This window comes from Myxine glutinosa, chromosome 12, assembly GCF_964187855.1.
Source record: "Myxine glutinosa chromosome 12, kmMyxGlut1.1, whole genome shotgun sequence".
NCBI lineage: Eukaryota > Metazoa > Chordata > Myxini > Myxiniformes > Myxinidae > Myxine > Myxine glutinosa.
This window is the reverse complement of record NC_136272.1, coordinates 26142428-26154799: the sequence shown is the minus strand read 5'-3', so window position 1 is coordinate 26154799 and position 12372 is coordinate 26142428. Positions and strand designations below refer to the sequence as shown.

At 52.9% G+C, this 12372-nt stretch overlaps 1 protein-coding gene across 1 annotated transcript in view; it reads right to left on the bottom strand.

Moving 5' to 3' along the window:
• Positions 1-12372, bottom strand: part of LOC137438074 (sodium channel protein type 1 subunit alpha-like) — a 259043-nt gene that overhangs the window by 92266 nt on the left and 154405 nt on the right. Inside the window, 1 exon segment of the mRNA XM_078766607.1 lies at positions 2935-3291. Coding sequence (XP_078622733.1) covers positions 2935-3291 — 357 coding nt within the window.

Below are 12372 nucleotides of genomic sequence, written 5' to 3'. Positions count from 1 at the left end.
CACCAACACCATTCACGCCCTCCAGGCACCCTTGCCACATAAACTTGTATTTCTGTCCCTGCCTACCCTTCACCATTCTCACACCACTTCCCTTCCATCTCGTCTCTTGCACACAACATATGTCCACTCTTCTTCTGACCAATACTTCCACCACTTCTCCTGATCTCCCTGTCATTGTCCCTACATTCCATGTCCCAAACCTCAGAAACCGATCTCCACTTCGGGCTGTACCCTGCCCATATGTAGTTGTAATTGTCATGGTTCTCTTTTTGAGGCAATGTTTTTATGGCCGGATGCCCTTCCTGACGCCAACCCTCTTCGTCGTCTCTTACGACACGCAGGGATACGGTGTACCTATTCTAATCCAGGGTACACACTGGGAAACGTTTAAAACATGGAAATTCTGGGGGGTGCGGGGAAGGGCGGCGTCAGCATCACGGCTGCGGTTTAAACATATTTAAATAATATTTAAACAAAACCATGAAAAACAATCTGGGAAAAGTCTCTTCGTGAGAACGTGGATTTGAGAAAGCAGGAGCAGAGGTGGAAGAAAAACGAGATATAGGGGGCGGGGCACAAGTTGTGACGAGGAGGAGAGCGAACAAGCACGTGTCCGGGAGGAGTGAAAGAATTAATATAGAAATTTGTTTTGTTTGTTTATTTGTTTGTTCTGTTTTCAAAACGCTGGACAAAGGGTAAGATGTTTGTGAGAGGTAGGGGGGAGAAAAGAAAATCAAAGAAACAAGCAACTACTATGAAGGAAAGAACCCATATTCCCAAAACACTGACGGGGGGGGGGGAGGGAGCCCGAAGAGACCAGGCAGCGCACGAAGCACGATCACAACATTTATACATAGGTAATAAAATATATCATATGGCATAGGCATAGGTAATATGGCATAGGCATAGGTAAATGGAATAGGTAATACAACAATAAAATATGGCATAGGTAATAAAATACAGAAATATCTAATTCACAGAAGTATTCAGCCCACTGAGTCAATACTTAGTAGAAGTGCCTTTGGCAGTGATTACAGCTTCGAGTCTTCTTGGGTATGTCTGCATTAGCTTTGCACATATTGATTTGGTGAGTTTCTTCCATTCTTCATTGCAGATTTGCTCAAGCTCTATCAAGTTGGATGGGGAGCGTTGGTGAACAGCAATCTTCAAGTCTTTTCACAGATTCTCAATGGGATTCAGGTCTGGGCTTTGGCTCGGCCACTCAAGGACTCTCACCTTCTTGTTCTGAAGCCATTCCAGTGTTGCTTTGGCTGTATGCTTGGGGTCATTGTCCTGTTGGAAGGTAAATCTACACCACAGTCTAAGATCTCTTGCACTCTGAAGCAGGATCTCCTCAAAGATTTGCCTGCATTTTGCTCCATTCATTGTTCCCTCTATTCTTACAAGTCTCCCAGTCCCTGCCGCTGAAAAGCTTCCCCATAACATGATGCTGCCACCACCATGCTTCACAATCGGGGTGGTGTTAGATGGGTGGTGAGCTGTGCTCAGTTTCCGCCAGATGTAGAGCTTTGCATTCAGGCCAAAGAGTTCAATTGTCGTCTCATCAGACCACAGAATATTTTGCCTCATGCTCTCAGTCTTTCACGTGCTCTTTTGCAAACCTCAGGTGTGCTGTCATGTGCCTTTTCTCAGGAGTGGCTTCCGGCTGGCCACTCTCCCATAAGGCCTAAAGTTGTGAAGTTGATGCAGAGACTGTTGTCCTTCCGGCAGGTTCTCCCATCTCAACCAAGGACCTATGTATTTCTGTTAGAGTGTTCATTGGGTTCTTGGTCACCTCTCTGACTAAGGTCCCTCTTGCCCGATTGCTCAGTTTGGTCAGACTGCCAGGTCTAGGAAGAGTCTGGGGTAGTTCCATATTCTTGCCATTTCCTAGTGATGGAGCTCACTGTGCTGTTGGGAACTTTCAACACTCTAGACATTGTTTTATACCCTATGCCTCCTCACAATTCTATCTCGGAATTCTACAGACAGTACCTTGGACTTCATGGGAGAGTTTCTGTTTTGACATGCACTGTCAACTGTGGTACCTTAGATGGAAAGGTGTGTTTCTTTCTAAATCATGTCCAATCAATTGAATTGGCCACATGTAAACTCCAACAAATTGTAGAGACATTCCAAGAATGATCAAAGGAAATTGGATGCACCTGAGCTCAATTTGGAGTGTCATAGCAAAGGGGTTGAATATTTATTGACTCACTACATTTCAGCGAATCATTTTAAATTAATTTGTAAAAATTTCTATATAAAAAATTCCACTGACATTATGGGGTATTATGTGTAGATCAGTGACAAAAAAACTCAACTCAATAAATTTTAAATTCAAGCTGTAACACAACACAATGGGAAAAAGGGGTGTGAATACTTTCTGAAGTTACTGTAACTAGAAGAATCCCACTTTCTGACACAACTTTGTCAAAAACAACAATCCCAGATATGAATGAAATGTGGTACCACAATGTGATGTCGTCTTTCATTGTTTGGAGAAGAGCACAGTGAATTGGTAGGTCATAACTCTGCACTTGTCCCCTTTCTACAATGTCTAAGGCTCATGGGGAGCTTGTAAATTTATAACATATAGGACAAGGATAGTAGGAAACATCAGCGTACTATTACACGACTTATGGGGACCGTAGTTGACAATGGACCAAACACAGTAGATGGAATTTTAAAATGAAATTCCAGCATCACGAGTTAAGTGCTCAGCTAGGGACTCCAAAGAGCCAAAGAGGTAAACTAACTTAAGGCTGCGGACAAAAGCAAATGCTTGTACAAATGAGTATCATTATAACCATTCTTAATCTGAAGTCTGATGATGACCAAAGTATATATTCATAACAAATGACCAAACAGAAATGACCTCAAAAACCCTCCGATTTTCCAACAGGTTCAAAAAGCCAAGGCTGTTGTACTCACCACCAGATTGCCAATGACCATGACCATCATGAAGACAATAAGGCACATGGCTTGCCCTGCCACCTCCATGCAGTCCCACATGGTCTCAATCCATTCTCCGCAGAGCACACGAAAGACGATGAGAAATGAGTGAAAGAAGTCGTGCATGTGCCACCGTGGGAGAGTGCAGGATATGTCGATTTTGCATACACACTCCTTGTAATTCTTCCCAAAGAGCTGCATCCCTACTACAGCGAAGATGAACACAATGATGGCCAAAACGAGGGTGAGGTTACCCAGGGCACCAACAGAGTTCCCGATGATCTTGATGAGCATGTTGAGGGTAGGCCACGATTTTGCCAGCTTGAAAACTCGTAGCTGGGATAGACACAAGGCAGAGAAGGTAGAGTAGTGAGAATTATGAAGAGTGCCAACTCATTGTATTGTGCTTCACGTCTCGTAACATTTTAATTTCCTTACAAATCATGACTTCACACAAATACATCAATGTATGCATGCCATCCCTTGGATGGAGGTTAAACAGAGTATACTGTTTGCCAGCATTAGTTTGTGGATGTTAAAGATCCCACTGTGACCTTCATAAAGAATAGGTGAGCTAATGCTGGCACCCTGAACAAATTCCGAATTTTTACTCTAACATTTAACATAGGGGGCACTGTTTCAGCAACACAGCCATGTTCCAGGCAAGAAACAACTCACAGCCAAGTGACACATACAAAAGAAGAAGAATACATTACTCGCAAGGTTAAGGAAATAACATCACTTGAGGTTTGATTCTGCAAACTTGCATTGAGAAAAAAAAATGGAAGTGTTATGACTTAAGAACCATCTATTTGTTGTGCATGCAAATTATGGCTGAATTTAATTTATCCACACTTTTTTTTTCTTTTTTTTGTATACAAGATTGAGGCTCGTGTAAGAGCGAACATTAATCACAACAAAAAAAACGGACACATAAAACATATAATAAAGGAAGCCCGAGACAAGATGGGGAGAGAGAGGGAAGCATGCAAATACAACAGTAGAGAACAGGGACATCGGGAGATCTGTGGGAGGGAGAGGGCTTGGGGGGAGGAGGCATGGGAAGGGGGTTGGGGGAGGATGGTAGAGGTATAAAACACATGGACACTGCCAGGACTTCCAGGAAAGAAATTGGTATTTCAAAAATGTGGATCTGGGGTGAATTAACGGGGGTAGAAAAGATCAAGGTTTTGGATGGGGGAAGATCAGAGATGGTGGTGAACAGCTGTTTTAAAGACCTGGAGGGAGGAGTGGGAATGAAGAGAGTGAGGGAGTTTGTTCCAGAGGCGGGAGTAAAGAGGAATAAAAGAGTGAAGGTGAGCAGAGAGTCTTGATTTTGGCAATTTCACCAGAAGAGGGTTGCTGGCAGATATTGTGCGACCTGAAGGAATATTTGGGGGACACCACAGATAGAGCTGGGGGAACTAGGCCTGATAGGAGTCGGTATAAGACAGACCACATACCTGCCTGCGGTGAGTGAGTGAAAGGCCCTCACCATCAGCTTCATTGCGAGAGATTCCAATGATTCTGAACGCTTTGGTTTCAACAGCGTGAAGCCGAACTAGGTGTGAGGCAGGAGCACCAGCCCAGAGGGGAGAGTAGTATTCCATTCAGCTGTGGATGAAAGCCTTGCATGTGGTGAGGATCTCAGGTGTGCCAAGGAAGGACTTCACACGACGTAGGATGCCCAGTCGGCGACTGGCTTTGGACGCCAGCTTGGAAATGTGGTTTTCCCAGGAAAGATCATGGCAGATAGTGAGACCCAAAATCTTGAGTGACGGAACTTCTTGGAGAGGATTGTTGAGAAAGTAGATGGGAGGGTTGTCCATTCGGTCTTTTCGGAGAGACATAGTAAGAGTGTGAGATTTGTCAGGATTGAAAGACATGTTCCACTTGTTTGACCAGTCTGTGATTTTTTCCAGGTCTGCAGAGAGTGAGGAGGCTGCAGACTGCTGATCTGAGGGATGAGGCATGGAGCGGCAGAGAGTGGAGTCATCAGCAAAGACATAGAAAGGATTTTCCAGAGAGTCGGAGAGATTATTGATGAAGACCAGAAAAAGCAGAGGGCCCAGAACAGTTTTGGCGAACTCCAGCGTGAGCAGGAAGTGGGAGATAAGAGAAATCCATTCAGGGCCACAAATTGACTACGACCAGAGAGGAAGTCCACTAGCCATGCGTGGAGATTTCCATGCATACCACAGGAGGAGAGTTTGGTGAGCAGAGCGGGGTGCCAGACCGTATCGAAGGCACGTGATATGTCAAGCGAGACAGCTCTGATTTCCTATTTGGCATTGAGGACCTCCATCCATTGTTGAGACAGCAGAAGTAGCATGTCCAGAGTAGAGTGACCTGGTCTGAAACCAAATTGATGATCGGAGATCAAGCCATTGGAGAAGAGGAAGGATTTGATATCCGAAGCAATGATGGATTCAATGACTTTGCTGATAATTGGGAGCAGTCTGATTGGTCTGTAGTTGCAAGGATCTGTTTTTGCACCTTTTTTGTGTAAAGCGGTAATGTTGGCTGATTTCTAAGCTGATGGCAGATGACCTTGAGTAAAATAGAGGTTGAAGAGAATAGAGAGAGGGTGTGAAAGAGCGGCAGAGCAGGATTTTAGGACCCGTGGGCTGATGCCGTCTGGTCCAGTTGCAGAATCAGAGTCGAGGTTTGACAGAAAGTTCTCCACCTTGTCAGGAGAGAAGGACACAGAGTCCAGGAGCAGCTGGGTTCGACTGGTTAAGGTGGGTACAGAGAGAAATGGGTTTGGGACACAAGATTTTGTGGCAAACACAGAGTTGAGGCATTCGGCTTTGTCACGTGCGGTGTCAACTGTGTAGCCATTTGAGGTAAGGGCAAAGCAAAGAGGCAAAGGCAAGTTCTTTCAGGGCAACTGCCTCCCCACAAGATTCAGTGTACCATGGATGGGAGGAAGGTTATGACAACTGAAGTCAAGATGGGTTAAATCTGTGCATGAGAGAGAGCAGTTTACTCTGGAAGAATTCCCAGGAAGAGTTGATGTCAGAGGCAGTCGAGATGGGAACCTGTCCAGATGATTGCTGGCTGCTTGAAGACCATGCCAGTCGGCCTGGGTGAAATGCCAGACTCGTCGACGCTGAGGAGGCTCTCTGAGAATGGCCAGAGAGATATCCACTTTAACAAACACATGATCAGAAGAACCGATTGGAGCAGAAGCGGAGCAGCAGACATTTGCAGGGAAGTTTGTCACAACCAAGTCTAAAAGAGAAGATGCTCCGTTGACTGAGATCCGGATCGGGAAATTGACAGATTGCGTCAGTCCCAATGAGTCGCAGAAGTCCTTTGCTGAGATGCCATGGCTGGTGAGAGAGGTACCCACACCCAGCCAGCTGGCATGATGACAGTTGAAGTCGCCACATCTGAGGAGGAGAGAGTTGGGATGAGTGGATAGAAGTTGGTCCATGTTGTCAGACAACGAAATGTAAATGGAGTCATCACTGTTTGGAGGACGGTACAAAACACATATGAACAAAAGGTGGGAGCAGAGTGGAAGCCATAGCCAGAGGTACTTCTGGGGGTGGGGTAGAGAGAGGGCAGTGCAGGGAGAGTGAGGAAGAGAGTTTTTGATAAAGATAGCAACCACACCACCAGGACGAGGCTCAGGTCTATCATACCAGAGGAGGTCTATCATACTCAGGTATATCATATCATACATGCCCTCTATTCTCATTCCGTTTACTACTATCCTTTCAAAACCACAACTCCCTTCTCTTCCCAACCCTCTTTGCTCTCCCATACCACCCTTCCTCCTTTCCTTTTACTTCGGCAGTGAATTGGCTCCAATATTGTTCTATTTCTCAGCAGGATTGAGACTGAAGCTTCCTGTTTTCCAATGACCTGCCATGACCTCAGTGTAAATGGTTTGGTGAAGCTAAGTCACAACACAGGTTGAGAACCTGTTACTTCATGTGAAGTCGTGGATATTAAATTGTCTATATTTTCAGGTGACACTAACCTATAGACAATAATGTAACCAGTTAGATGAGGAGAGACACATGAAGGATAATTTCGATATTTTAAGGGAATGGGCAGAATGGCATTTCATGCAGGTAGGAACATCATCATAGTAAGTGTAAGATAATAATAGGCAAACAGTAGGTAGAAGTCACAGTGATCGGGTTTATTTTAAAAATGAGGCAGACTATTATTTATCTGAGATATATCTTTGTAAGTTATTGCAGACAAAACACTAGAGCATTCAGCAGAGTTTCAGGTAAAACTCAATAAGGCACACAGAATCTTAATATGTACCGGTATCAAGAGGGATATGATGTTTTAAGAAAGACAAAGTTGTGCTTGAGTTGCAGAGAAAGCTAGCTGACCACATCTAGCACATTGCATTCACTTTTGGTCATCCTAACATAGAAAGGATGTAGCTGCATTAGAAAGGGTGTTAGTATGGCAACTTAAACGATTCCATGACTGTCAGGTCAAAGTTATGAAGAAAGATTGGAGAATATACCACCCACAACTTTTACACAACAAACATAGACTCAACGACACCACTGACGACACCTGCAACCACTGGCAGACCGCTCCACACACAATAAAACATATAATGGAAGACTGTGAAGGAACTGCGCTCCAACGCGAGTCGAAAGAATTGACGCGACCAAAGACGGAATTCGTCCGAGTTGCTTTATTGAAACCAAACAGCTCAGATATTCTGACAAGCCCGTTTATCGGGCAACAATATATATACACATTTATGTCGGGAAGTTTGCCCGGCAAAAGCTATACCGGGCATGCCCGGGTATCAAGGGCGAGCCTTGGAAAGGCGAGTCTGGACCTGCCCGGGCGTGTTTGGCTGCGGCCTGGCAAGTCGAGGCTGGGCGTGCCCGGGCGCTCTGGGCGAGCACTGGAAAGGTGATAGCGGGCATGCCCGGACGCTCTGGGCGAGCCCTGGAAAGGCGATAGCGGGCATGCCCGGACGCTCTGGGCGTGCCCTGGAAAGGCGATAGCGGGCATGCCCGGACGCTCTGGGCGAGCCCTGGAAAGGCGATAGCGGGCATGCCCGGACGCTCTGGGCGAGCCCTGGAAAGGCGAGAGCGGGCATGCCCGGGAAAGACGAGACCGGGCGTGCCCGGGAGGTTCGGGCGTGCCCGGGAACAGTGAGTCCGGGCATGCCCGGGAGAGGCGCGTCTGGCCGTGTTCTGGCCGGTGCAAGGCGATTATGTACATCCAGCGGTAACCGCTACACACGCCCCTCCAGAATCGACCTGCACCGGCAGGGTCAATTTAAGGGGGGTCCGGATGACCCGGCCGAAGCGACCCCTGGAGGGTCGTGGGGAGGGGTCTGACGTGGTGGTGGGTGGTCGAGCGGGGGGAACTGTGGACGGGGGGCGGCCTCGCCGCGGAGGAAGGGCCAACCGTGGTGGTCGGTCGACGGCCATGTGCGCCGGTTTGAGGCGGTCCACAGAAATCCGGTCCGGCCGGCCGCCGAAGTCGACGATGAAAGACTTGTCGACCCGTCGCAGGACCCGGAAGGGCCCGTCGTACGGCGGCCGGAGTGGCCCCCGGTGCGCGTCATGACGCACAAAGACGTACTCCGCTGTGCGAAGCGCCGGGGGGACGTAGGACTGGGGGCCACCGTGGCGGGACGTCGGCACGGGGGCAAATCGTCGGGCGGCCTCCTGGAGGTCCGAGCGCTGGCGAGTGGCGGACCAGGGACTGGTAGCGTCAGGCACGAATTCGCCCGGGACGCGGAGTGGCTGGCCGTAGACGAGCTCGGCGGCGGACGCCTGGAGGTCTTCCTTGGGGGCCGTGCGAAGGCCCAAAAGGACCCACGGCAGCCGGTCAGCCCAACCGTCGTCCTGAAGGCCGGCCATGAGTGCGGCCTTCATGGAGCGGTGAAACCGCTCGCACAACCCATTGGCTTGGGGGTGGTAGGCCGTGGTGCGGTGCAGCGTGACCCCCAATGAACGGGCGACCGCGCCCCAAAGCTCAGACGTGAACTGTGGGCCGCGGTCGGACGAGATGTCCGCTGGTGCGCCGAAGCGCGCGACCCAGGTGGCGATGAACGCCTGCGCCACGTCGGCGGTGGTGGTGGAGGTGAGGGGCACGGCCTCCGGCCACCTGGTGGTCCTGTCCACCATGGTGAGCAGGTGGGTGAACCCCCGCGAGGGGGGCAGGGGACCCACCAGGTCCACGTGGACGTGGTCGAAACGCCGTTCAGGCACGGCGAAAGGTGCCAGCGGGGCCTGGGTGTGGCGGCGGTGGACCTTGGCTCGCTGGCAGGCCGTGCAGGCGTTGGCCCAGTCGCGGATGTTTCGTCGAAGGCCGTGCCAGACGAAACGCGCCGACACCAGCTTCTGAGAAGCTTTCCGGCCCGGGTGAGAAAGGCCGTGGATGGAGGCGAAGATGCGGCGCTGCCAGGAAACGGGCACGATGGGGCGAGGCTGGCCCTGGGAGACGTCGCAGAGCAGGACGGTGCCCGCGAAGGGGATGTCGGCCAGGCGGAGGCCCGTGTCCGCCACGCGGAGTGCCTGCACCGAGGCGTCGGTGGTCTGGTCGGCCGCCATGAGCGTGAAGTCCACGCCGAGGTGGACCGCGTTCGCGCTGGCCCGTGAAAGGCAGTCGGCCACGGCGTTGTCTTTGCCGGCGACGTGCTGGATGTCCGTGGTGAACTCCGACACGGCGGAGAGGTGGCGCTGCTGGCGGGCCGACCACGGCGCCGTGACCTTAGCCATCGCGTAGACCAACGGCTTGTGGTCGACGAAAGCCGTGAAAGGGCGGCCCTCCAGGAGGTGTCGGAAATGGCGAACGGCCAGGAATAGCCCGAGCAGCTCGCGGTCGAACGTGCTGTAGTTTAACTTGTTCGGCCGGAGTTGCCGGCTGAAAAAAGCGAGTGGCTGCCAAACCCCGTCCACCCATTGCTCATGGACGGCGCCCACCGCGTAGTTGGAGGCGTCCGTAGTGAGGGCGATGGGCGCGTTGAGCACCGGGTGAGCCAGCAGCGTTGCGTCGGCGAGGGCCCGTTTGGCACTGGCGAAGGCCGCCTCCATGGCCGCGGACCAAACAATGTCATGCTTGGCCGGCTTGCCCCGGAGGGCCTCGTAAAGGGGCCGCATGAGCTGAGCAGCGCGGGGCACGAATCGGTGATAAAAATTCACCATGCCGAGGAACTCTTGGAGGGCCTTGATGGAACGGGGACGCGGGAACGTGGTGATGGCCTCGACCTTGGTCGGCAGCGGCACGGCCCCGGTCTTGGTGATGCGGTGGCCCAAAAAGTCAACGGTCGTCGCGCCGAAGTGGCATTTGACCGGGTTGACAATTAAGCCATGCTCGCTGAGGCGACCGAACAGTGTTCGGAGGTGGAGGAGGTGTTTGGCGCGGGACGTGCTGGCGACGAGGATGTCGTCCAGATAGACGAAAAGAAACGGCAGGTCGCGCAGCACGCCGTCCATCAAGCGCTGGAACGCCTGGGCCGCGTTCTTGAGGCCAAACGGCATCCGCAAAAATTCGAACAGGCCGAACGGCGTGATGACGGCCGTCTTCGGGACGTCGGCCGCCCGGACAGGTACCTGGTGGTAGCCCCGTATCAGGTCAATTTTCGAAAAGATGACCCGTCCCGCCAAACGGGCGGAAAAGTCCTGAATATGCGGGATCGGGTACCTGTCGGGGGTGGTAGCGTCATTGAGACGGCGGTAGTCGCCACACGGGCGCCATCCACCCCCCGGCTTTGGCACGATGTGCAGTGGCGAGGCCCACGCGCTATCGGAGCGCCGCACGATGCCGAGGTGCTCCAACGCGTCAAATTCGGCCTTTGCCACGGCGAGCTTGGCTGGGTCGAGGCGGCGGGCCCTGGCGTAGACCGGCGGGCCCGTAGTGGGTATGTGGTGCTCGATCCCGTGCCGCACCGCGACGGCCGAAAACGTCGGCCGCGTGAGGGCCGGGAATTCCACGAGCAGGCGAGCGAACTCGTTCGTTGCCGGGAGGGCGCACGCCAGTTCGGTCGGCGCGGAGCTGCTCATTGTGCATGCCAGGGAGCTGAAGGTCTCGGCGTGGACAAGGCGACGTCGTTTGACGTCGACCAGCAGCCCGTGCGCGCAGAGGAAGTCGGCGCCCAGCAAAGCCACGGGGACGCTGGCGGTAACAAAAGTCCATTGAAAGCGCTGGCTGCCGAAGCAGAGGGTGACGACGCGTGGGCCGAAAGTGCGTATGGCCGAGCCATTAGCAGCGACCAAAGAGGGGCTGCAAACTGCGTCCAGCCTGTCCTGCTCGGAGGCAGGTATGACGCTCAGTTGGGCGCCGGTGTCGCACAGGAAACGCCGTCCAGACGCTTTGTCCCGAATAAACAGCAAGTTGCCCGAGTGGCCGGTGCTCATGGCTGGGAATGAACGCCGGCCCGGCCGTTTCCCGACCTGCCGAAAGTGCACGGGGGCCGGCACGTCCGAGCCTTGTGTCCGAACCTGGCGTGGTAATAACACCACGCCCGGTCAGGTGGAGGCCCCGGCCGTCGTGTCGGAAGCGGGCGGTGCGGCGTGGCGGCCGCCAGTTGCACCGGCAGTTCGGCCTCCAACCGCGCAGGGCGCTCGGGCGTCGTGGGCGTCGCCTCGGACGGCGGCGGGCTCCAGGTAACCGCGCCGATGTGCTGGCCCGCCGAGGAGATCTTATCGGCTTCCCTGGTGAGGGCGCGGGAATCCGTGATCAACGTGCCAGCCAGGGCGAGGCGTACCGGGTTAGGCAGCTGACGGAGGAACAGCTCCCGGAACAGGAATGCCGGAGAGTGCTCGCCGAGCAACGAGAGCATATAGTCCATGCGCTCGGACGGGCGCGTGTCGCCGAGCTCGGGCAGGTCAAGCAGGCGCCGTGCGCGTGCTGCCGGTGAGAGGGCGAAAGCGCCGAGGAGGAGCGTCTTCAGCGCGTCGTATTTGTCAGCAGCCGGCGGGTGCTGGAGGAGGCTCAAGGCGCGGGCCGCGGTGGTGGAACCAAGCGCCGCCACAACATGGTGGAAGCGGGTGTCGTCCGCGGTGATGCCTCGCAGGGCGAACTGGGAGTCCGCCTGGGCGAACCAAACAGCCGCGTGAGTCTCCCAGAAGGTAGGCAGTTTAAGCGTCACTGCCGTATCCATGTCGGTAGGTCACCAATGAAGGAACTGCGCTCCAACGCGAGTCGAAAGAATTGACGCGACCAAAGACGGAATTCGTCCGAGTTGCTTTATTGAAACCAAACAGCTCAGGTATTCTGACAAGCCCGTTTATCGGGCAACAATATATATACACATTTATGTCGGGAAGTTTGCCCGGCAAAAGCTATACCGGGCATGCCCGGGTATCAAGGGCGAGCCTTGGAAAGGCGAGTCTGGACCTGCCCGGGCGTGTTTGGCTGCGGCCTGGCAAGTCGAGGCTGGGCGTGCCCGGGCGCTCTGGGCGAGCACTG